This window comes from Chlamydomonas reinhardtii, chromosome 12 (genome assembly GCF_000002595.2).
Source record: "Chlamydomonas reinhardtii strain CC-503 cw92 mt+ chromosome 12, whole genome shotgun sequence".
NCBI lineage: Eukaryota > Viridiplantae > Chlorophyta > Chlorophyceae > Chlamydomonadales > Chlamydomonadaceae > Chlamydomonas > Chlamydomonas reinhardtii.
Genome location: NC_057015.1, coordinates 6,189,100 through 6,210,162, shown reverse-complemented (window position 1 = coordinate 6,210,162; position 21,063 = coordinate 6,189,100). Strand labels below are relative to the sequence as shown.

At 64.9% G+C, this 21,063-nt stretch overlaps 4 protein-coding genes across 5 annotated transcripts in view; 3 read left to right on the top strand and 1 right to left on the bottom strand.

Moving 5' to 3' along the window:
• Positions 1 to 54: 54 nt before the first annotated feature.
• CHLRE_12g536600v5 (uncharacterized protein) lies at positions 55 to 12,380 on the top strand. Its single transcript, XM_043068660.1, has 16 exons — positions 55 to 225; positions 294 to 468; positions 924 to 1,120; positions 1,410 to 2,183; positions 2,397 to 2,590; positions 2,877 to 3,022; positions 3,348 to 3,733; positions 3,989 to 4,153; positions 4,383 to 5,114; positions 5,432 to 5,816; positions 6,041 to 7,510; positions 7,703 to 7,848; positions 8,067 to 9,767; positions 10,013 to 10,265; positions 10,460 to 10,701; positions 10,980 to 12,380. The coding sequence occupies exons 1-16, from the start codon at positions 178 to 180 to the stop codon at positions 11,526 to 11,528; spliced, it is 7,563 nt and encodes a 2,520-aa protein (XP_042918755.1). The 5' UTR covers positions 55 to 177; the 3' UTR covers positions 11,529 to 12,380.
• A 234-nt stretch (positions 12,381 to 12,614) lies between these two features.
• CHLRE_12g536550v5 (uncharacterized protein) lies at positions 12,615 to 16,410 on the top strand. The gene is made up of 6 exons (XM_001692826.2): positions 12,615 to 12,811; positions 12,901 to 12,996; positions 13,079 to 13,535; positions 13,930 to 14,206; positions 14,538 to 15,120; positions 15,318 to 16,410. The coding sequence occupies exons 1-6, from the start codon at positions 12,773 to 12,775 to the stop codon at positions 15,912 to 15,914; spliced, it is 2,049 nt and encodes a 682-aa protein (XP_001692878.1). The 5' UTR covers positions 12,615 to 12,772; the 3' UTR covers positions 15,915 to 16,410.
• A 38-nt stretch (positions 16,411 to 16,448) lies between these two features.
• Positions 16,449 to 18,484, bottom strand: CHLRE_12g536500v5 (uncharacterized protein). The gene is made up of 4 exons (XM_001692930.2): positions 18,227 to 18,484; positions 17,909 to 18,004; positions 17,492 to 17,610; positions 16,449 to 17,077 (listed from the first exon to the last, which is right to left on the bottom strand). The coding sequence occupies exons 1-4, from the start codon at positions 18,249 to 18,251 to the stop codon at positions 16,976 to 16,978; spliced, it is 342 nt and encodes a 113-aa protein (XP_001692982.2). The 5' UTR covers positions 18,252 to 18,484; the 3' UTR covers positions 16,449 to 16,975.
• A 110-nt stretch (positions 18,485 to 18,594) lies between these two features.
• CHLRE_12g536450v5 (uncharacterized protein) overlaps positions 18,595 to 21,063 on the top strand; it is a 5,946-nt gene continuing 3,477 nt past the window's right edge. The window contains exons 1-7 of one of the 2 annotated variants that reach the window (XM_043068658.1): positions 18,595 to 18,877; positions 19,023 to 19,072; positions 19,315 to 19,357; positions 19,602 to 19,654; positions 19,946 to 20,020; positions 20,407 to 20,590; positions 20,715 to 20,752. In XM_043068658.1, the coding sequence (XP_042918753.1) occupies positions 18,700 to 18,877; positions 19,023 to 19,072; positions 19,315 to 19,357; positions 19,602 to 19,654; positions 19,946 to 20,020; positions 20,407 to 20,590; positions 20,715 to 20,752 (621 nt within the window). In that variant the 5' untranslated portion in view covers positions 18,595 to 18,699. The remainder of the gene's footprint in view (positions 18,878 to 19,022; positions 19,073 to 19,314; positions 19,358 to 19,601; positions 19,655 to 19,945; positions 20,021 to 20,406; positions 20,591 to 20,714; positions 20,753 to 21,063) is intronic. The other variant, XM_043068659.1, reaches the window with a different exon arrangement.

Genomic DNA, 21,063 nt, shown 5'->3' with positions numbered 1-21,063 from the left:
GTCCTTCCGCGTTGCTTATCCAGGTCCCCCAGTTGTTCATATTAGGTTGACTTACATATTATTTCACAGCGTTTACTCCAGGAGCGTATGATCCCAAGTGATGTTCTAAGGAAGAGAATGGTAGAGGCACCTTTGTGAGGACAGGAGCCGTACCCCCTGCGGGGGGAAAATTGAAAAATGGATGGCAACTTCGTTGCGGACGTGCGGCTGGACGACAGCGACGAGGTGCGAGGGAAGAATGAACCGGCAAAACAGGGACAAGACCTAAACGGCCGCATTCAATATGAGTGCAGGTGCTACAGCTGCCCATTGTCAAGAGCAAAGTCAAGAAGCTACTGCAGGGAGCTGTGAAGAAGATTGCTCTTCTGGGCGCACCTGTCATTCCCTCCAGCGACGATTCTTTGGAGCAGTTCCTGCAGTCTGCTGGCCGTTTCTTTGGAAAAGACCCCGCCAAATGGGACCAAGTCGGTGAGAAATTTTTGCCATGCAGCCGGGGCTTCTTTGCGGGACTGCAGCGCGCGCCCTTCTTGCCGGAGGGATCGTTTTTGAGGTTTAGGCCGTTTGGTATGCAACGGTTCGGGGAGCCGCGGGCACGGCGCGGCGTGCCTCCGGCGAAACCGGCGACGTCCTAGGCACTGCGGCCCTCGGCCTGGCGGGCGCTGACGCTGGGGCGAGGCCAGAAACAGCTTTTAAACGGGAGGGGCCGGTTCAGGAGGGCGGCTGGGATGCGGTGTGGCCTGGCGGGCTCTGGGCGGTGACGGCGGAGCACGATGAGGCATGGTGTGGCTGGAGCCCATGTGCCCTCGGACGCCAGGCGGGCAGCGTCCCGCGCACACGCAGCGACAGCTCCACAGCGCACGTCAGCCCCAGCCCCAAAGCACAGAAACCGCTCACGCGCCCACCATCCACTGCTCCTCCCGCAGGCGAGACCAAGGTGGATGTGGTGGAGGAGGCGGGCAAGCGCACCACCAAGCTGACGGGCGTGTTCACTGGCACGGAGCTGGCACTCATGGTGGAGAATCCCTACTATGACGAGCGACTGCCGGCGCGGGAGGACAAGCCGGAGCTCAACTTCAGCCAGAAGCGGACGCCCATCCGCACGGACGATGAGTGGCAGGAGGTAGGGGCGGGCTGGTGGGGTGCGGGGTGGGCGGGGCGCCGGGCGGGCGGGGCGGAAGGTGGAGTGGGGGTGGAGTGCGGAGCAGCGGCATGGAAGGGACCTGCATGTGGGTGTGCGAGAAGGTTCGGGTGTATGCATGTGGATGAAGCTGCCAAGAATGCGAGCCTATGGCTAACGGCGGCGAAAGCAACATACTACACCGCACACATGCAAACACACGCACAGCCTCCGACGCCTCCCACTTCAAACGCCGCCCCCTTGTCCGCCTCAACCCCACGACCACGCTCAGCTCATCGCGGAGCAGCCCTGGACCGCCAGCAAGCGGCGGCAGCTGCTGACGGCCTACCTGCACGCCAAGGTGGAGGCGGAGGAGCCGGTGCTGGCCACGGAGGGCGCGCAGGGCTTCTGGGAGTTGGCCATCAACAAGGACCACCACGCCGACTTCCGACTGGACCGACTGGCGGCGCTGCTGAACCGGCTGTCCAGCCCCAGCCTGGAGGTGGCTACCACCACCGCCGCCGCCATCTGGGGCCTGGCCACCACCGGCCTCAGCCGCAAGAACCTGGCGGACCTGGACATAGTGTCGCTGCTGCTGTCCAACATCAAGCGCAGCTTCAAGATGCCCGTGATTCCCGACGAGGCGACGCTGGCGGCGGCGGCAGCGGCCGCCAAGGCAGCCGGCAAGGACGGCGACGCGGCGGCGGCGGCCGCTGCCGCTGCCGCGGCGGGAGGGGATGAGGGAGGCGGCGTTGGTGGCAAGCCGGCGGCGGGCGCGCTGCCGGAGGCGCAACGCAACAAGTACCAGTCGTTCCTGCTGGGCGCGCTGAGCGTGCTGCTGATCGACCGCAACTGCCGCCGCGCCTACCTGCAGCAGGAACCCGAATTTGGCACGCTGTTTGTGCTGGCGCGCAACCTGGACGGGTACGAGCCGGGACACGCGGCCGCGCGGCGCGAGGCGGCCGCCAAGCTTCTGACCACCATGGTGCAGCGTGACGCGGACGCGCGGCGCAGCCTCATCGCCAGCGGCGCGCTGCGGAACGTCATCTCGCTGCTAAACCCCAAGGTGCGGGGTGGGGGCGCGTGGACAGCGGATCGGGTAAAGCGGCTGGGCACTGCGGCTCTGGGTTTGGTGGCGTAGCCCGGTGCGGGCGGGCAAGCAATGCCGGGGTTCTGCTACCACGACACTTGCTACGGGCGCCCAGACAGTGTTACGAAACGGCTCAACACGCCCCTGTCTTTCAGCTCTTACCTTGCGCGACGACATGCGCACGCGCAGGGCCCGGGCGAGAACATGATCCAGTTCTGCGCCGCCTCGCTGCTGGCCACGCTGGTGCTGGACGACGACGCTATGGAGTTGATCCGAGACCGCGGCGAGGCACCGCTCATGTTCGAGGCCTGCATCGTGCTGCTGCAGAGCACGCTGGGCAAGCTGAAGCGGGAGGTGCAGCGCTTCTACGGCCAGCTCACGCCGTGAGTCAGGGCGCGCCGGCGCGGGCTCGGGCTCGGGGTCCTTATGGGGAGGGAGTTTGGGTTCCGGGGGTGGGCAAGGAGTTGTGTGTTGCGGAACACGGGCGGGGCGCTACAGGCAAAAGGCGTTGCGCTGCGGGTGGCGCGGAGGTGCTTGTGGGCTCCACTGGGGATGAGCCAGAACCGGCGGGATGGGGCTGGGGTGTCCCCAGCCCCATCCCCAGTGGGGTCGCCATGCTGCAAAGCAACACCTTCAGCACGCGCTGCCCGCATGCCGCCCTGCCCGCAGTGAGGAGGCTGCGTCCACGCCGCCGTTTGACGTGGAGCTGGGCGTGCGGCTGGGCGAGGCGGCCAGTCAGGCCATGTGGGGCAGCGCGCACTACTGCGTGATGATGGACCCCATACAGGTCAAGATGGACCACATCCAGCAGCTGGGTGAGCGGGCGGGCGGGGGTGCAGTGGTGGTGGTGGTGGAGGTGGAGGTGGAGGCGGGGCGGGGGAGGTGGGGCGGGGGAGGCGGGCAGCGGCGGGGGCACTGGGCGATGCAGCAAACGGCAGGGGCTGCGGGAGTGTTTGTCTCTGGGGTTAGGGCGATGGCACTGGCGCTCCTGCGGTTGTCGGCGTGCGCAGGGCCTGGGCACAAAGCCCCTATCCCCTCGCCCCTGCACCCTCCTAATCTCCTCCCCCTCCGGCCCTCCTTGCAGCGCGACTGTTTCCTTACGGGATTGGTTCAAAGTTAACCCCTCCGGCCCGTTCGCAGGCGTCATGGGCAACGACTGCTACACCACCGTGGCGCTGCCGCTGTCGCGCATCGCGCACTGCATCACCGCTTCGCTGGCCACGCTGGCCGCCAACCCCGACGCCGCCCTGCTCATCATGACCTCCCCCAACGACGTGGCTCTCGTCTTCCTCATGTCCATGTTGGATTGCGTGGAGACGGAGAACTTCGAGCAGGCCGGCCACGTCAAGGCGTCGGCCTGCGCGGGCGTGGCGTTCCTGGCGTGCCACCCCATCGGCGCGGAGGGCGACGAGTGCATGTTCGGGCCGTTCCGGCAGAAGCTGCTGGGGCTGGGCGCGTTCGGGGCGCTGCTGCGTGCGGCGCTGAGCAGCGTGCTAGAGAGCGACTGCGACCGCATCATCCAGCAGGTACGGCCCGGGGGGTACAGGGGGCGCGTGGCGGCAGGCGGTGTACGGCATGGCATGCACGCGGGTGCAGGTGTGGCGTACGGGCCGTGTACGGCATGGCATGCACGCGGGTGCAGGTGTGGCAATGCGCGGCTTGTTGTGTCGCAGCGCCCGGACTTTCTGGCTGCCTTAGCCATGTTCCCATCCTCCATTCGCGCTCGGCTCCACCTTCACATGCCGCGCCCCGCCGCCGCCTCCGCCTCCTGCTGCACCCAGGCCGCCGCCATCGGCCTGATGTACCTGTCCACCATGGCGGGCGCCGTGGACGCCGCCGAGCTGGCCATGTACGCGGCGCTGCTGACGGACAGCGACAACAGCGAAATGATCGAGTTCTTGATGGCGGGCATGTGGATCTTGCTGCGCGACGGAAACAATCGCAAGGTGCGCGGTCCCTTCCTGCCTCGGTTCCTGTCCTCGGCTTCCTGCTGACCTTGCTTGATTGCTGCTGTGTGCTCGTAAGCAAAGGCACGCAACAGCTTGCATCAAGCGCAGCGCTCTGTGCCGTTCTTATGCGCTCTGGTGCAGCGCTCTGTGCTCTGCTGATGCGCTTTGGTGCAGCGCTCTGGGGTAGCACCAAATGCCCGAGTCCTCCGCGCGTTGACTCGCGCAGGTGCTGGGCACGTCTTTTAACCCCTCACCCGCCAACGCGCTGGCGAAGAACATGATCAACAAGCTCAACGACGCGATCACGCTGCACGAGATCAACGACGAGGTGGCGGCCAAGACCGCCAAGCTCAAACAGACCATGGCGGGCCGCGGCGGCGAGGACGAGGGCGGCGAGGACAGCGGCGCTGTCACCGCCGAGCCCAGCGCCCTAGAGTCTATGGCCGCGGCGTCAGCGTCGGCGCCGTCGCCGCCGCCTCCGGCAGTGGAAGGCGAGGCGTCGGCAACGGCAGCTGCCGGCGCAGCCGAGGGCGGCGAGCCGGGGGCAGCACCTGGCGAGGGCGTGGGTGCGGGTGCGGAGGGCGGTGCCGGTGGCGAGGGTGGGCTGCCAGGTGAGGTCGGCGACGCCGGCGCGGGCCCTGCCCCCGGCGAGGACGGCGGCGAGGAAGGCCTCCTCTCGCCCGAGGCCAGCGGCGTCAATGTGGCTATGGAGCCAGAGCCGGCGGCGGCGGCGCCGCCGCCGCCGGCCGCCGCCGCTCCTGCGGATGAGGGCGAGGAGCAGCTTGAGCGCGATCCCGATGAGGCGTTTGCCATGCCGCCCGACACCAACATGCCCGACGGCGAGAAGTTCTATGAGAACAAGGACACGGCGTTCCCCTCGCCCATGCTCATGAAGCGCGAGGAGAGCGCGGACCGCGTGCGGCGCAAGGCGGAGGCGGTCAAGGGCCGCATGAAGCAGGTGCGTGGGACGAGGCGCGATTGGTGGCGGAGTGGGGTGTCGCAATGGGGTGGGGCGCGGCTGGGAGGGGCGGGGTTGAAAATGGATGCGTTATGGCGGCGGCAACGGCTGTGCGGGGCACAGCATTGTCATCCACGATTGTCATCCCTGGCAGGCCAACAACCCGTTTCCTTTCCCCGGAACAATCAATGCCCTTGTAACCCAGCGCCTCACCTTGATGCGCCTGACCAACGCAACACACCACACACCACAAACCCCCGCATACACTGTCCTACGCGTAATGTTTTCCTTGTGCTCTTTAACACAAACCCCCGCAGCTGGAGAAGCGCTTCGACAAGCAGCTCAAGGACAACTGGGGTCTGGAGACGCTTGTGTCGGTGGGCGAGTCCTGGCTGCCCGCCATGTTGGAGCAGGACGAGGTGGGAGAGGCCACCGACGTGCCCGTGCTCAAGCTCTTCGAGTTCCTGGTCGCATCCATCTGCATGTTCATGGTGGATGACGACGGCGTGCCCGAGCGCCGCGAGCTGGACGTGTTCCGGCTGAGCGCGCCCGAGGGCGCGCGCAACAAGACGTGGTGGACGGTGGACGTGCGCGCGCCCGAGGCGGACGGCACGGTGGACAGCGACACCGAGCGCGCGCTGCGCATCCTGCTGCAGATCCTGGGCATGCACCTGTCGGCCGCCTGGAAGTCCATGCAGCTGGGTGAGTGCGGGCGTGTGAATGTGTGTGGAGGGGCTGGGATTGCGGCGTGGAGGAGGGGCGGAAATGGGCTGGGTGTAGTGGGCTGCGGGGTAGAGGGCACGGGTGAACATCAGAACCGGGAAAAGCCGCGGCTTGTGTGGAGCAGCCCGTTATGTCATCCAAGGCGGCTGACGTGCGCTTTGCCTTCACCCGGCCAACGCCACGCCACGCACGCATACTCGCAGGCGTGCTGACGCTGTGGAACGCGTGCTGCCGGCACCCCAACATGGAGCGGCACGTGGTGGAGCGCGGCGTGGCCTTGAAGCTGCTCATGGTGGTCAACAACCCCATGTGGCCGCCCTCGCTGCGCGAGATCTCCGCCGGCTGCCTGGAGTTCTTCCAGGAGCGCTGGTCCAACCTGGCCACCTTTGGCGCCGGCGCCACGCTGCTGCCGGGCGGCTTGCCGGCGGAGGTGTCGGGCGTGAGCGCCGGCGGCGTGCCGCCGGAGGGCGTGGTGCCCTACATTGCGGCCATGGTGGGGCTGGTGAACACGGGCGTGCCGCTGATGGAGTACCGCGGCTGCCACGGCCTGGCGCGAATGACCTACACCGCGCCCTACGCCTGCCCCGAGCCCAAGCCCTTCCTGAAGGAGGCCAAGGCCGTGGCGGCGGCGCTGGGCGGCGTGGAGGCGCTGGTGGCGCTGATGAAGCGGCTGAACCGGCGGTACCAGGACCTGTGCGGCCCGGCGGGGCTGGGCGGCAGCCTGCGCGCCACCGGCGGCGCGGCGGGCGGCAGCGGCGGCGCGCCGCCGCCAGGCGGCGGAGGCGGAGCCGCAGCGGGCGGCGGCGGCGGTGGCAACAGCAACCGCGGCCCTACGGGCCAGGGCGAGGAGCCGGAGAACCCCGCCATGTTCGAGCGCGACATGCAGAACCTGGAGGCGGTGCAGGACATCTACTTTGTGTGCATGGCCGCGCTGTTGAACCTGTCGGTGCTGCGCGGCAACCAGGTGCCCATCGCCAAGCGCGGCCTGCTGGTGCTGCTGGGCACCAACACCGTCTTCTACAACCGCGTGGTGGTCCTGCGCGCCAACCTCAACGCCACGCGCCCCGGCGGCGCGCACGCGCCTTCGGCGGCGGACGCGCTGGCGCGCGAGGAGCAGCTGCTGCACCTGTGCTCCGCCATCATCCAGAACATCGCGCAGCACCCACAGAACCGCACGCGCATGTACAAGGCGGAGCTCAAGGGCTCCGTGGCGTTGGACAAGGTGATTGAGGCCGCCACCGACGTGGACGAGGAGACGCGCACCGCCGCCTCCTTCCTGCCCACCATCCCCTCCACCCGCTCCATGTCGCCCAGCGCCGTGCCCAGCGCCGCCAGCCTGGGCCGCGGCGGCCGCAGCGCCGGCGCCGCCGGCGGCTCGCTCCACGCCTCTGCCAGCGCCGCGCGAGTGGGCGCTGGCGGCGGGGGCAGCACCAGCCCCACGCGTGCAGCCACCACTGGGCGACTGGCACAGAATGCCAAGATGACGCAGAATGGGCAGGTCATCAACGGCGGCGTGGACACGGCGTTGGCGGGCAGCGTGAGGCCCAAGGTGGTGTTCCCGCCCATCTGCGAGCGGGGCGCCGGCGGCGACGCCATCACGCTGCAGCGCTACGGTCCGGGCGGCGCCGGCTCGCCGGGCGTGATGCGCATGGGCTCCCAGCACAGCGGGCGAAGTGAGTGGAGTGGCTTGAGTGTGTGCGAGCACTGAGCCGCTGTCGCTCTGTCCTGGTGTCCGTTGCTTGCTTTGGGTCGCTAGCTGGCTTGCGTGCTCTCAGCAACACCGCGCCGCATGTTGGACTGCTACTAGAAAGCCTTCTTGTCTGAAGATTAAATTATACACGTTGTGTGCCCGCGCTCGCTCGCAGGCGGCTCGCCAGGCACCGCCGACACCAGTGGAATGGACTACAACGAGGGCGGCGGCGCGGGCGGCGCGGGCATGAGCCACGAGGCCATCACCGACTCGCGCTACCGCTTCTTAACCTGGATTGACAACACCTTCCACGACCTGGAGGTGAGCAGCTGCTGCTACTGCTACTGCTGATTTGCTGCTGCTACAGCTCCTGCTGCTGCTCATCCTCGGCGGCAAAATTGGAACGGATGGGCTGCCGTACTGTCAAGCGTGCTACGTTGTCTGCACGCGTGGTGTTGCTCCGCCCCGCCTCCCAGCCCTCACACGGCCCCAACCGCCTTTTCCCCCTCCCTCCCTCCCCACCCCAACCCCAACCCCAGGCCGGCGCCAACGTGCCATTCTCCAAGAAGGGCGGCGCCGACGACCGCTCGCTTGCCTCCGGCTCGGGCCGCACCTACCGCAAGGCGCTGTGGGACGAGCACGGCGACTGGCTTCCCAACGAGCCCGAGTCCGCCAAGGCGCTCAACAAGCTGCTGGCGCGGCCCATGAGCCACCTGTGGCAGGACATGCCCGAGCACCGCGCCCGCCAGGGCCGGCAGCGCTGGGAGCCCACGGTGTCCGAGTACCGCGAGCTGCAGGGCGCCAAGCCGCTCACGCGGCCCGCGGCCAAGCTGCTGTCCACGCTGCCTCCCAGGGACCAGGAGGACCTGATGGTGGCGGCCAGCCAAATGATTGGGCTGATGCCGGAGGACTACGACTCGGACGAGGACGAGCCGTTGGGGCCGCGCGGGGACGGCGACGGCGGGTTTGACGGCGGCGCCGGCGGCGCGGCGGGGCCCAGCGGCGTGGAGGCCAGCGGCGCCAGCGGGAGTGGCGGGCACGGGGCGCACCACCGGAAAGCGGGCGGCGCGGCGGGGGCGGCGGGGGCGGGCGGGGCAGCAGGCGGGGCGGCGGGTGGGGCGGCAGGCGGGAAAAAGGCGGGGCCGCCGCCGCCGTCCAATATGGCTGCGATGCTGGCGGGCGAGGCGACGATGGAGATCGCCAAGCCCACCGTCAGCGCCTCACTCAACTGGAACGACGGCCCGCCCAACCGGCCTCGCACCGCGGAGCGCGACAACGGCCGCGTGGGCCTGACCGTGCTGGCGGCGCCGCCGGAGGCGCTGCAGGCCACGGCGGCGCGCAAGGCGGCGGAGGCGGCGGCCGCCTCCGGCACCCACTTTGGCGCGGTGGGCATGGACATCAGTGACGAGGCGCTGGCGGCGGCGGCGGGCAGCTCCACCGCCGCCAAGGCCGACGCGGTGCCGCTCAAGGTGTGCCTGGGCCCCAAGCGGCCGCGCCAGATCATCACCTTTGAGGACCGCATCGTCATCGACAACGACAACCGGCCCACGCTGACGCTGTTCGAGCACGTGGAGGGCAGCCGCGTGTCGGACGGCCTGTTCCCCTCCTACATCCTGCCCAACGGCAAGCGCGCGCACATGTACTACAACGGCGGTACGCTGCTGGACGAGGTGGGTGTGGAGGCGGTCATCCCGCCGCCGCGGCCCTCCACGGTTCCGCAGGCGCTGCAGCAGACCATGCCGCTGGCCAACGTGCTGAACCTCATCGCCAAGCCGCCGGGCAGCGCGCCGCCCTTCATCCCCTACAAGCCCGTGCCGCGGCTGGTGCCGCTGCCGCCGGAGCACACGCTCACCGTCAAGCGGCCCGACATCCACGCCGCGGAGGCCTTTGGCGACCTGCGCGAGGACAACCTGCAGCTGGTGATCCAGGCTAAGAAGATCATCAAGACGCAGACCACCACGCGAGTGGAGAACATCGAGGTCAAGCAGCAGGAGGAGCGCGAGCCCTGGACGTTGCCGTCGTCCATCTTCAAGAACCGTGTCAAGGAGTGCGACGCGCGTGCTTTCTTTGATTCGCACACGGTGGAGGAGAAGATGTTTGAGCGCGACTGGCAGCGCGCCTGTGCCAAGGAGAAGTTCACTAGCATGATGAGCCGCGAGAACAAGGCCAACAAGGAGGGCAAGGACGAGAAGGTGGCCATCAAGGAGGTGCACGACGTGCTGCTTAAGTACTGGCCACAGGTGGGCGCGGGGCGGCGTGTGCGGGGGGCGTGTGCGGGGGGCGCTGGGGTAGGGAATGGGGCCGCGATGGCAGCTTTGGTGCGGCGGTCTGTTGTAGGGCTGGATGCGGGTCTGTTTGCGAGGGGGCGGGCTGGGATGGGGGTAGCTGGGGGTTGTGTGCATGGGTCTGGCACTGGCCGCACATTGGCGCACACGAGCTCGTCTGAATCCTTCTGGACTCTCACCAACACAAACCGCTGCTACAGGTGGTGGGTGCCTTCGTATACTACGCCACGGGCGGCTCCTCCGACCCCTACCACATGTCGCTCAACGCCTTCACCACTTTCCTGGACGAGTGCTGCATCGCCGACTCCGAGTCGCAGTACTGCAAGCGCTCCGACTGCGACACCGTGTTCATCGTGTGCAACTTCCAGCCCGACAAGAAGAGCGCAGAGGCGCAGGTCAACATGGAGAACGCCATGATGCGCTACGAGTTCCTGGAGGCCATCGTGCGCCTGGGTGAGTGTGCCGAACTGGTGGTGCGGGCGAGTGTGCGGCTTGCCTGGTGAGCTCCTACATGCATGCGCTCGGGTTCCTTGGCGGCGCCCGTGCAATGCGTGCCAAAGCAGGCGCGTCTGTGGCCTCACGCACTCTGCGCCCGGCGCAGCACTCCCGCCTTACCACGCCGGCCCCTCTCCCCCCCCCTCTCGCAGCCATCTCCAAGTACGGCAAGGGCCAGGCCACGGACGACCTGCCCACGGCGGTGACCATGCTGCTGGAGAAGAACATCATCCCCAACCTGGTGCCCGGCGCCGTCATCCAGTCCAACACCTTCCGCAGCGAGCGGCTGTACCACGAGGAAGTGGACCTGGTGTTCAAGAAGCACAGCGTGCTGCTCAAGGCGCTGTACAGCCGCTACCGCCTCAAGCCCGTGGGCGGCGGCCTGCGCCCCAAGGTGCGGCCGCCTGCGCTTGCATCCTCGCCTCTGCACCTGATATTTCGGTCTGCTATGATTCACAGCAGGCAATGCCCTGGCCTGCAGCAAGCGCCACCTCCGCCCCCCCCCTGACGACTACTGTGTACCTTTGTACCTGGCTACGACTTCACTGCGTAAACTTAATGCGTGTAACCCCCCCCCCCCTTCCCTCTCACTCTCCCTCTCCGTCTACACACACTAACCCCCTGTCGGCCTGTGCGTCACGCGCAACCATCCACCCCACACGGCCTGCGCAGGTGCTCAAGCTGGACGGCTGGCAGCAGTTTATGAACGACGCCTCGCTGGTGGACAGCCAGTTCACGCTGCAGGACGCCTCGCTGGCCTACCTGTGGGCGCGCATGTACACCATCGACGAGATCAAGGACTACGCCCGCTACACCTGCCTCTCCTTCACCGACTTCCTGGAGGCGCTGGGCCGCGTGGCGGACATGAAGGCGCTGCCCGCCGCCTCCGACCTGGACCTGGCCGGGTACGACAGCGTGCTGGAGTGGGCGCTGGACAAGGAGCGCATGGAGGGCGGGCCGGACAAGGGCGGGCAGGGCCAGGGCGGCGACGGCGGCGAGGGCGGCGCGGGCGGCGGCGGCGCGACGCTGGATATCTTCCGGCCGCGGCCCAGCGCGGGCTTCAGCGCGCCCAAGACGCGGCCGCTGTACGTGAAGCTGGAGATGTTCCTGGACCTGGTGTTCCGGCGGCTGTATTGGGACCCCAGCCAGCCCGAGGTGCCCTTTAACTACGACGGCCTGCTCAAGCTGGTCAAGAAGATCGACAAGGAGCTGGGGCCGTAAAGGGCCGGGGGGCGATGGGCAGCTCGTGGGCGCGTCGGCAGGGGCAGGCCGGCAGGGGCTGGGGCTGGGAGAGCGCGCTGCGCGCGAAGGGGCGGGGAGGCAGCTGGCTACGTGGGCAGAGCATGTCGCGTGGCGGTGGGTGTGGGCAGAGGTGTGGGCGAAATGCGTGCAATCGTGTTGCGGTGTCTGAGGTGAATCGCAAGTACAGAACTGATGCAATCCCCTGCTGGTCTCAAGCTTCAGGGTGATGTGATCCTGTTGGCGTGTAACGTGAAGACGCAGCTTGGTGTGAGGTGGTGGGTTTGGAGTTAGGGATTGGGATGAGTCGAGTACGCAGCTTCTCCTGACTGCGACTGCTGACGATAAATGAATGAATTGCTGTTAGTGCTGTGTGCCTGTGAGGGTGAGCATTTGGATACTCATTGCACTCGTTCTCGCGTGCGACTCTCTGGAAATGAGAGCGGTCCAGACACGCACTGAATGACTGATGCGCTGCATGCGTCGATGGTCCGAGATGCGCGTTACATGGGTTGCGATCCGGGCGGGGGACAGTGCGTGGTCAGGAGAGGTCAGGAGCCGTAGCCACTTAGGACGCCTGATACTTGAGGACGTGCATTGTCGATGATTGGGGCTGGTACCTGGAGGGAGGGTTAGGTTGAGATTGATGCGATGGAACATGGTAGGGGACATTGATGCCTGTAATGCGCGCTGTGACCTCAAGCCTCTTGTGCATTGGAAAGCGGGATGGCAGGATCACCAGTACATACAGCCTGAGCTTGGCGAGCAACTGCTTGAACCGTTGCACGTTCAACGGTGAGGTTGTTATCGTGCTGGGCACTGTAGACAGCTGATAGCAGCAGCCAGCAGCACTCCGGAAGACTTTCAGAAGGGTGGTCCAAACGTGTCGACACGCCGGGTTTTCATGTCGACTGCCACCTTGGTACACCTATTTCATGGTGATATCGAGTGCGAATACCTTCTTTTGCGCTGGGCGTGGGGGGCGACAATAGAACGGCAGGAAATGAGTGGCCCAATTCCAAGTCCATTCGGAAACTTGTGAAACGCTCCACGCATTGCGCTTATTTTCCTGTTTGATTATTGTGTTCACATCACATTACACGTAGTAACAATTTAGGATATCGATTTGCTAGTTTACATGGCACTGGTTCCCTAGGGGCGCGACGCCCTAACCGTCTCGTTGGCCCTTTCACGCCATCTTAATAGCCTTAGAATAGCGAGGAGCCATGCCGGCGCTCAGCCCCGCCAAGAAGGGGACAGACAAGGCAAGCGACCGCGCCCCAGCGTCGAGACCGCGTTGGCCACCCATTAATTGCCCATTTATCTAATGAGGTCATGCTTGGTTGATTCGCAGGGCAAGACCGGCAAGAAGACTGGCAAGCAGGAGCAAAATGCACAAGACTACATCCCGCCTCCCCCGCCTATGCCGGGCGATGAGGCATTTGCTATGGTGGGTTGGTGCGAGAACATCACAGCGCAGCTTGCAGTGGGCTGTCGGGAGTCGCTGACGGTTTTCCATCCTTCCTTTGCAGCCCATCCGTGAAATCGTTAAGCCTGACAACCAGCTCTGGCTGTCGGAGGCGGACCTCAATGAGGAGGTGGCAAAGATGCTGACAGCCAACAACCCAGCAGCGCCAAAGAACATCGTCCGATTCAACATGAAGGACAAAGTCTTTAAGCTGGAGCCCATGGTAGAGCAGACAGTGGTTCACTACGCTACGGATGGCTGGCTGCTGCATAAGAGCTCGGATGAGGCGAAGCGGCAGATGGACATGGAGAAGATGGAGCAGGAGGCCAGTGCACGGTTCCAGGCGGACATCGACCGCGCTAGCCACGAGCATAAAGACCATGGGGACGTGGAGCCCCCGGATGACTCGCGCCAGCTGCGCAACCAGTTCAACTTCAGCGAGCGGGCAGCGCAGACCCTCAACTACCCGCTGCGGGACCGGGAGACGTTCACGGAACCGCCGCCGACAGCGACCGTCTCGGGTGGGTATGCGCAGACGCACATCAGCATATGGGCCAGAGCAAGACTGGCCTTGGGACGAGCGCTGGGCGGAGGGATGCGTCGGTTGGTTACTGTGCCGGGTTTGGGTACCTGAAGGGCCGCGGCCTTTCAATGTCGACACCAAGAGCATGAAGGGCCCGGGGTAACCCTAAAAACTTCAGGTTAGGTCATGTCCTGAACTCAAGCGTAGGCACGCCATGTCGGAGGCATCTGGCACAGCACCCAGTGACACAGCCTTCCGGCATGCTGCTGGTTGCCCCGCGGCCCAACGACCGCAACGGCCAGTTAATGCCTGCGCCGCATGCGTCGGCCTCCACCGCATCCCACCTCCCACCCCCAATTCCGCCCACACCTCGCTCGCTCCGTCACCTGTAGGTGCCTGCACACAGTGGGAGATCTACGACGAGTACATTAAGGACCTGGAGCGGCAGCGGATAGATGAGGCGATGAAGTCCAAAGGCGGCAAGAAGGCGGCTGCGGCGGCAGCAGCGGCGGGCGCGGCGCACGCGGCAAAGAACGAGCACGTGCCCACGCTGCAAAGCCCGACGCTGATGCACAGCCTGGGGACACTAGACCGCATGGTGAACCAGAACATGTACGAGGAGGTGGCTATGGACTTCAAGTACTGGGACGACGCGTCGGACGCCTTCCGGTGAGACAGGCAGCGGAGGCTTTGCTGAGGGCGCGCGAGGGTGGAGGATGGATGGATGGAGCAGAAGGGGCGACGGGCGGGGCTGTGGGGATAGGCGGACCATGGGCATGTGGCGGGCGGGGAGCGTGGCGTATGCGGTATGTATGAACACGCGCCGGGCTCTCCGCGGCTGGGTCTGACGGGGCGCGGGGCCAGCAGTGGCCAGAAAGCTGCAACCTGCAGGTATTGGCATGTGAGGGACTGTACACTGCGGGGCTAGCCATAGCCACCGAGCCTGATCCATTCAACCCAACTCCACCCACTCCACCCTACTCCTTGCCTCAAATCGCAGGCCCGGGGAAGGCTCGCTGCTGCCACTCTGGCGCTTTGTGTCGGACAAGAGCAAGCGGCGGCAGGTGACGAGCATTTGCTGGAACCCGCTGTACGACGACATGTTCGCGGTGGGCTACGGCAGCTACGAGTTCCTGAAGCAGGCGTCCGGCCTCATCAACATCTACTCGCTGAAGAACCCCTCGCACCCCGAGTACACCTTCCACACCGAGTCGGGCGTCATGTGCGTGCACTTCCACCCCGAGTTCGCTAACCTGCTGGCGGTGGGCTGCTACGACGGCTCCGTGCTTGTGTACGACGTGCGGTTGAAGAAGGACGAGCCCATCTACCAGGCCTCGGTGCGCACCGGCAAGCACAACGACCCAGTGTGGCAGATCTACTGGCAGCCCGACGACGCGCAGAAGAGCCTGCAGTTCGTGTCGATCTCGTCGGACGGCGCGGTGAACCTGTGGACGCTGACAAAGAGCGAGCTCATACCCGAGTGCCTCATGAAGCTGCGTGTGGTGCGCGCCGGCGAGACGAGCGAGGAGGAGGATCCCAACGCCTCCGGGCCGGCGGGCGGCTGCTGCATGGACTTCTGCAAGGTGGGCGGGGGCAGGGAAGGCGAGGGGGGGAGGGATGGGCGAGGGCCCGCAGGCGTGGGGCACGGGAAGGTGTAAGCAGTCCGGCTACGGCTGTGCTGGCGCTGTGTGAGCTGAGGGACGTAGCTCGGGTCCGCTACCCTATGTTGCCCGTACCTGACCCTACCCGCCATCATCCGCCCCACCACCGCGCTATGCAGATGCCGGGCCAGGAGTCCATCTACCTGGTGGGCACGGAGGAGGGCGCCATCCACCGCTGCTCCAAGGCCTACAGCTCGCAGTACCTGTCCACCTACGTCTCGCACCACCTGGCCGTGTACGCGGTGCACTGGAACAACATCCACCCCTCCATGTTCCTGTCCGCCTCCGCCGACTGGACCATCAAGCTGTGGGACGTGCACGACCCCAAGCGCGCGGTCATGAACTTTGACCTGAACGACTCCATCGGCGATGTGTCCTGGGCGCCCTACAGCGCCACCGTGTTCGCTGCCGTCACCGACGACGGCCGCGTGCACGTGTTCGACCTGGCGCAGAACAAGCTGCTGCCGCTGTGCAGCCAGAAGGTGGTGAAGAAGGCCAAGCTGACCAAGCTGGTGTTCAACCCCAAGCACCCCATCGTGCTGGTGGGCGACGACAAGGGCTGCGTCACCTCGCTCAAGCTGAGCCCCAACCTGCGCATCACGTCCAAGCCGGAGAAGGGTCAGAAGTTTGAGGACCTTGAGGTGGCCAAGTTGGACGGCGTGGTGGAGATTGCGCGCAAGAGCGACGCCGACCTCGCCAAGAACGCGGCGCACTGATGAGGGGCTTTCGGGTGGTTGTGCAATAGCCGTGTGTGTTGTGGCGGTGGAGCGGATGGTAATGGGAGGGGGTTTGGAGGGTGCGTGCAGTGGATACGGTACAGATGACAGGGTCAAGACATTGTGCGATGGTACAGGGCGAGGAGGATTGATGGCAAAGCAAGGTGTTGGGGTGGGGTTGCTGGGGCTGCGGCAGGAGCGGCGCAGACCCACTGCTCAGGTATGGTATACGGTTGAATGTTTGCGTGCTGCTGCCCATCGGGCGCGCCAGGGTACTGCCATTAGGGCGGTTTGTGCAGCTCGCCGGACATGACCGCAGACTGGTGCATGCGTCTGGGGCTTTGTGACTGACACATGAATGCGTGGGATTCATGGTTGCATTTGGCTGAATATGTTACGGTGTAAAGCGAACGCGATGTTGCTGCTAGTTAACCACATCTAACGGAGCCAGGGGTGATCGGAGCCGCTTCTCTTAGTTGCCAACCCTCGTTCTGTCATGCGGTGCACCATCAGCTCTTGAATGCTGCTCTGCGTGAAACCCAGGCGTTACACGCTCAACTCGATAGCCAGTCGTGTTCTTCACCCGTGGTTGTTCTTCACCCCGTGGTGCACGGGCCAAGCTCCAAATTTCTTCATGCAACCGGTGACCAACATGACGTTTCCCTACCATCGCGCCCATAACTTCAGAGCCATTACCTCGATGAGCCGAGCACCTAGACTGTCATGCAAACGCAGCATCATGCTTGTGAATAAAGCGATACCACCATAACGCTCCTTTCTGCCTTCAGGAGAATGTTAAGCTACTGTACGGATGTTCCCCCCGGCATCAACAATGGCATATTCTTGACGCTGTGAGCTCTCGCCGCATCATCAAAGCCACAAGCGCGCGCAGGCTGCCCAGTGGTGCGCGGGTGCCTGCTGGAGGCCGCGCAATCCCTCAACCACAGGCCCACCCTCGCACCAGCCGTGCCTCCTCCTCACTCCGTCCGCGCCCGCGGCTCCCTGTGCTCCTGTGACCACCCGCCTGCGCCACTCTCGCATGTGCCACAGCTCACATCCATCTAGAGCTCGCAATACACGCCCTGCATCTTGTAGCCACGGGATGCCGCCTTGTCCGACCACTCCTTGGCGGCACGCGCGTCCTTCTGGCAGCCGTAGCCCTCCTGCAGGCATAAGCAGGCACGTACCGCCCGGCGCAACAGCTTGGACCTAAGTATGTCTTACCCACGTATGTATGCGCTTCGTCTCTACGGCGCTAGCCTCCATCACGACACGCGGGTCCCTCACATCGTGCGGCTCCAACAAGTGTGTATGCCAGTCGTTGTCATCACCCCTGGATTTCGAAACGCTCTCCCTTGCTATTCCAACACTCAAACAGCACCACCCCATTGTGCCGCAACCAGCACGCCACGACGACCCCGGCACCCCTTCTCCGATAGCGGCCCTCTCCCCGGGATTCTTGCAGTCAACTCATTGACACGGTATCAGTACGGTCCCAGTCCTTGCCGCCTTCCCCAACCCCACCTCCATTCACCCGTCCGGCTGTTCCCCCTGCCCCGCCGATCCCGATCCCTCACCTTGTACATCTCGCCCACCAGCGCCTGCTGCTTGACGTCCCCGCGCTGCGCCTCCAGCAGCGTGTCCTCAAACCACCGCTTTACAGCCTCTTGAACCACGTATTTTAGCGGGATGGGCTCTGTGGGGGCGGGCAGGTAGGTGGGGGCCAAGGCAGAGCGGTTGGCGAGGAGGCAGCGTTGTGCTGAAATGGCGAGGGTGGGCTGGGACACGGCGTTGCCAACGCTGTCGGTGCGGCACAACATGTTTCCATCATCGGGAAATAATATGGTAATCGTTGTCCTCTTGTACAGGTAGGTTCACGCTGTTCACGGGTAAGACCCCGTCATGCCCGTCGCTGTGTGTGCCGGCAGCCGACGTCACTCCACTCGGGGACTCTACATCTGTGCCGCGTCCGCCCTGCCCCATCGCGTACAAACCTGGCTGCATCTGCGATGGGTGCGCGTGTGCCGCCTGACTCGAGCCCGGCCGTTCCAGCTCTGGCGCGCTGCGCTTGTTGCTGCTCTTGGGGCGGCCTGAGCAGAGGGGCGGCAGCGGGTCGTGCCGGCGCATCTTAACCCCGAGCCAAACGGAAGCCCAATCGCCAGGTAAGCATGCGGCAGTGCCGTGAGGTTACTGATGAGCCCCCGAGCCTGAGGATACGTGCGCAGGCCAGCTGAGGGTGGTTTGTCCGCGACTGCCCATTTGTCACGAGCCAGGGCCGACAAGACGAGCTGCGTCGTGAGGCAGCGACCTACCTGACGAGTAATTAGAGCTGCTCATAGGCCTGGCGACGACGGCCGGCTTGAGGCGCTGTGAACCGAGTTGAGTCGGGTGCGTGCTAGCCTGCATGAAGGTGCGTCAGCTGAGCCTAGCCCTAGCCGGAACAGGTACTGAAATTACAACACGGCCTAGAGCTGCACGTTTTCCGCGCAGAGTCAAGCCTGGACAAAACTCAGGGTGCTGTCTGTTTGAAGGGAGCTAAGTTGAAGCCTACGGTAGTGAGACGTAATAGTTCTGAGTTGCTAGGGTTGCTAGCGAAAACTAAGTTTCGGGCTCGCCACCATCCCAAAATCACGGAAAGCCTGCCAGACGCCCACATACGTCGGCTGGTGTCTCGGCTTTGCAATAGGCTTAATCACGGCAAAAAGGCCACTCCTTGAGGTTGCATAGCACCCGGCTGGCGACTTCGACACCTTGCTTGCTGAGGTTTCAGTTCTGTTAAAGCGTGATGGCTCATGCATCGCTCAGCCTACGGGCTGGTGGTCATCTGGGTATTACGCCTTGCACTAGTACAGCTCGTCGCCCGGTGCCCTTCTCGGCTGGAGCCGGCGGTTGCCGGCACGCTGTGTCGGTGTGCCGGGCCCCGACACACTGCCGCAGAAGCGCTGCCGACGAGCCCGCCGCAGGTGAGCCCCGATGCCCGCAAATGCTCCTGACCAGTGACTCATATCCATGCGACTGTACTGCCACCGCACATCACGAGTCAGCCGAACGGTGTGCAACCTGCTTTCACTTCATGCACTTTATTCCCTGACGCACACACGCCTTCAGCTGACGACGCTGGGCTGGCGGCTTTGTTTAGCCAGACAGTGCGGGTCAAGGTAAGGAACGGTTCTGGGCACGCAGCTGCATTTCCGTTGCGTTAAATTAGCGGAAATCCTGGCGGTTACCTTGTTTGGGAGGCAGGGGGCGCGGCCGAAGCTGCCGCTTTGCGGGCAGGTGCACGTGCAATGGGCGGTACGGCCACATGGCGGACCGTGCACTGGTGTGGGCATGTGGTTAGCTCTTGGCATGTATGTGACTGTGCGCTTGACCTGCATGCCTGCTGTCATCGCGGCTGCAGGGCATTCCCTCGCCGGTGGCAGCGGTGCAGTCGGCACAGCCCTGTGAGTGGCGCTCGGCCGCGGCCGCGGGAATGACTATCGGCAGTGCCCATGCGTACGGGCATGCAGGGTGTGCCGCTCACGTGCACGGTGGCGAACTCGCATGCTGCGACCTGCTCATGCTGCTGCTTGGCTTTCTGCGCCTTGCACCCTACCTGTACCTTCACATGCTCGGGCTGTGCCGACTGTGTCGCATGGTGTCATGCGCCTCGCCTATACCGCTGCACGTGCCCGTGCACGTGTGCAGCGCCGCTGGTGCCGCCACACGCAGTGGTCCATCAGATTCTGGACGTGCTGCAGGTCAGTGAACGTGCAGTCGGCAGGGTGACCGGGGCAGCCCCACGGCTAGCGTGCCATAGATAGACGCCTGGGCCCATGGTGCAAGTTGCGTGTGGCGCGCGACCAATGTCTTAGGGATGCCGGCAGGTGACAATGCATAGACTCGCGCACGCACGATCCACCATGCATAGACTCGCGCGCGCACGATCAACCATGCAATTTAGAGACTGGTAACTCCCCTGAGCGCATGCTACACATCGCCGCCGCTCCACCTACGGGCGCTTACCAAGTTCACCCACACCCGCCCCTCAGCGCAATGACTACCCTGACCAGGACGCGGGCGTGACTGCAGCCTTTCAGCTGACCGCACCCGCCGAGGACCCACAGGTGTGGCAGTGGTGGGAGGCGGGAGGTGGGGTGTGGCGCAATGGGGTGTTCCTTTCGGCCGTTCCCAGTAGGAAACACGTGATGCTCAGGAGCAGCCCAAGCGGAGAGGACCAGGCGCTTGGCCGGGGGCAACTGGGCAGCGGCTCCGTGCTCGGGACGTGGGACCCGGAGGGGTGCACCGCGGCAGACTGGGGAGCAGTGGTGATGCAGCAGACACCGGCCGGGAGACGCACAGGTCACTCAGGTAGCCACTGGTTGCGAACTTGCGGTTGCTACCAGTGCGACTGTCACCCGCCCCACCTGAGCCAGCCCTGCAAGCTGCAAAGCGCATTTCACACCAGCCTGCTCCCCATCCTGATCCGCCTCGGCATACACGTGCTCCGCAGCACGCTGGCACGGTGCGCAGCTGGTTTGCGGGCGGCGAGTCCTGGCTGCCTCTGCCTCGCTTCCACGCGCTGCTGCACACCGCCTACCGGCCTCTGCTCAACTGTGACAGCTGGCGGCCGCTCTCGCCGCTGGTGTTCCCCAGCACTAGGTGCGTGCTGCTGTGGGAGGTGCTGTGCGTGGGAGGTGCGCTGTGTGTGTGTGTGGGGGGGGGGGGGGTTGCAAGGATTGGTACAGAGAAGTGTAGGGGGTGGGAGGTGCCGCAGTAGTGGAGGTGCTGCAGTGGAGGGTGCTGTGGAATGTGCTGCAGCGGATGTGTACAGTGTTGTTGGGGGCGACGTCGGCATGGTGTGGGCTTGTGGTGTGCGTTGCGGGTGTGGGCTGCCGCTGGAGGTGCCACGTACGTGCATGTGCTGGCGCCGGGACGGAGGCGGAGTCTGGCATGCGCTCGTGAGCTCATGCGCCCACGCTAGCACACGTCCAGCCATGCCCGCACGCCACAAGCACATCATACCGTACACACGTATCGTCGACCTTTGACTCTTATTGTTGCGGGTGATCCGATACCAGTTGCGGCCCGCTATTTGCTTGTGCTTTTGCAATGCACGCTGTCGACCCTTTTCCCGTTGTGCATTTCTGCTATAATGCGCCAGGCATGA